At 55.1% G+C, this 1,395-nt stretch overlaps 1 protein-coding gene across 2 annotated transcripts in view; it reads left to right on the top strand.

Moving 5' to 3' along the window:
- The window catches only part of LOC106143710 (apolipoprotein L3-like), a 21,231-nt gene that overhangs the window by 13,484 nt on the left and 6,352 nt on the right, over nt 1-1,395 (top strand). For both annotated transcript variants that reach the window (XM_005354151.2, XM_013348784.1), the window contains exon 2: nt 230-332. In XM_005354151.2, the coding sequence (XP_005354208.1) occupies nt 320-332 (13 nt within the window). In that variant the 5' untranslated portion in view covers nt 230-319. The remainder of the gene's footprint in view (nt 1-229; nt 333-1,395) is intronic.

The following is a 1,395-nucleotide window of genomic DNA, read 5'->3' as shown; positions in this document are numbered from 1 at the left end:
ACCTTCTCCACTGTCACTGTCCCCAGCATGCCATTAGTTCTCCTCCTTGCCAGGACAGAGGACAGCAGGGCTGGAGCCAGAGGACAGGCTTCCTTAAATAGCAGTCTCAGAGTCCAGAGGAGCAGACAGGCTTTGGGTTCAGTTCTTTCTGCCCTTGGCAGTCACCATGGAGAGAACTGTGGGTCACCAGATCCCTGGTCACAGCAGCTGTCCCTATTCTGTCCCACAGGTTATTATTTCCTCCTGTAGCCTGGACACCCGGTGAGCTGTAAGGAAAGCTGTCAGGATCCTCTGAGTGACACCAAGACCCACAGCTGTCATGGGCTCCACAGGTAATCAGTCTGTTCTCTGTGCTGCTCATGGCCTAGGACTCCAGGGCCTCCCTGCTGAGGCCTGCTGAGGAGTCAAAGCTGCAGGAGGAGAGCCCCAAGGGGAAGCAGAGAGCTCCCCAGTCCTGGGTCAGAGTAGCTCCCCTTCCTGGCCTTATCTTGGGGTGCATTCTCAGAAGTCACCTTCTCAATAACCAGCCTGAAAAATGGATGCCAGGATGGGTGGCAGGGAGAGAGGGTCAAGGGAGAGAAAGGGGGAGGAGTTGAAGGAGGGAGGAAACAAGAACGGAGGGAACAGGAGGCAATAAGGTTCAGATGGGAGGCAGTTCCAGCCCCTCATGGAGACTCGCTCTCAGCTGGCACTGGGGACCTGTCCCTGAGGAGGGAGCCCACCCTATCCAACTCAGGCACCCACCTTTCCTAACTGCCTGAGCAGGAAGTAACTGCACCTCAGTGAGGCCTTGCCCACAGTCCATCTCTGTCACCTGGAAACTCTCACCTCAAATTACCTGTCCTTCAGGGCCCAGTGTCCCCATGTCGTTCTGGGGATCAGAATAAAATACAGGCAGGCTGGTGCATGCTGCACAGCAGACCCTCCCTGCTGGTAGCCTTCTCTCCCTGGACACCAGTAATGCCAATGAATCCAATTCCCCTTGCAGGCTGTGTTAGGGCACCTGCCCTGCACTGAAGGACAAGAGCTCCTTTACCAGGTGTGCCTACCTAAGGTGGGGCCTGATGGTGTCCTTTCTCATTCCAAAGAAAAGTCTGAACTTGAAGCTGAAACCCTGAAAGAAACTGAAAGAAAAGCTCCACCCACAAATGGCTCCCAACCAGGAACCACCCTACACCCAGGAACCACACTACACCCAGGAACCACACTACACCCAGGAAACACCCTACACGCAGGAAACACCCTACATCCAGGAAACACACTACACCCAGGAAACACACTACACCCAGGAGCCACACTACACCCCACACCAACCTGATCCACACCAGTCCCCCAATCTCTGTGTTCCCTGGCTTCTCCTGGTCTCAAATCCCAGAGATCCACCTGCCTTAACCT

Source organism: Microtus ochrogaster, chromosome 15 (assembly GCF_000317375.1).
Source record: "Microtus ochrogaster isolate Prairie Vole_2 chromosome 15, MicOch1.0, whole genome shotgun sequence".
In the NCBI taxonomy this organism is placed as follows: domain Eukaryota; kingdom Metazoa; phylum Chordata; class Mammalia; order Rodentia; family Cricetidae; genus Microtus; species Microtus ochrogaster.
Note: the sequence above shows the minus strand (reverse complement) of the source record. Positions and strands in the feature narration are given on the sequence as shown.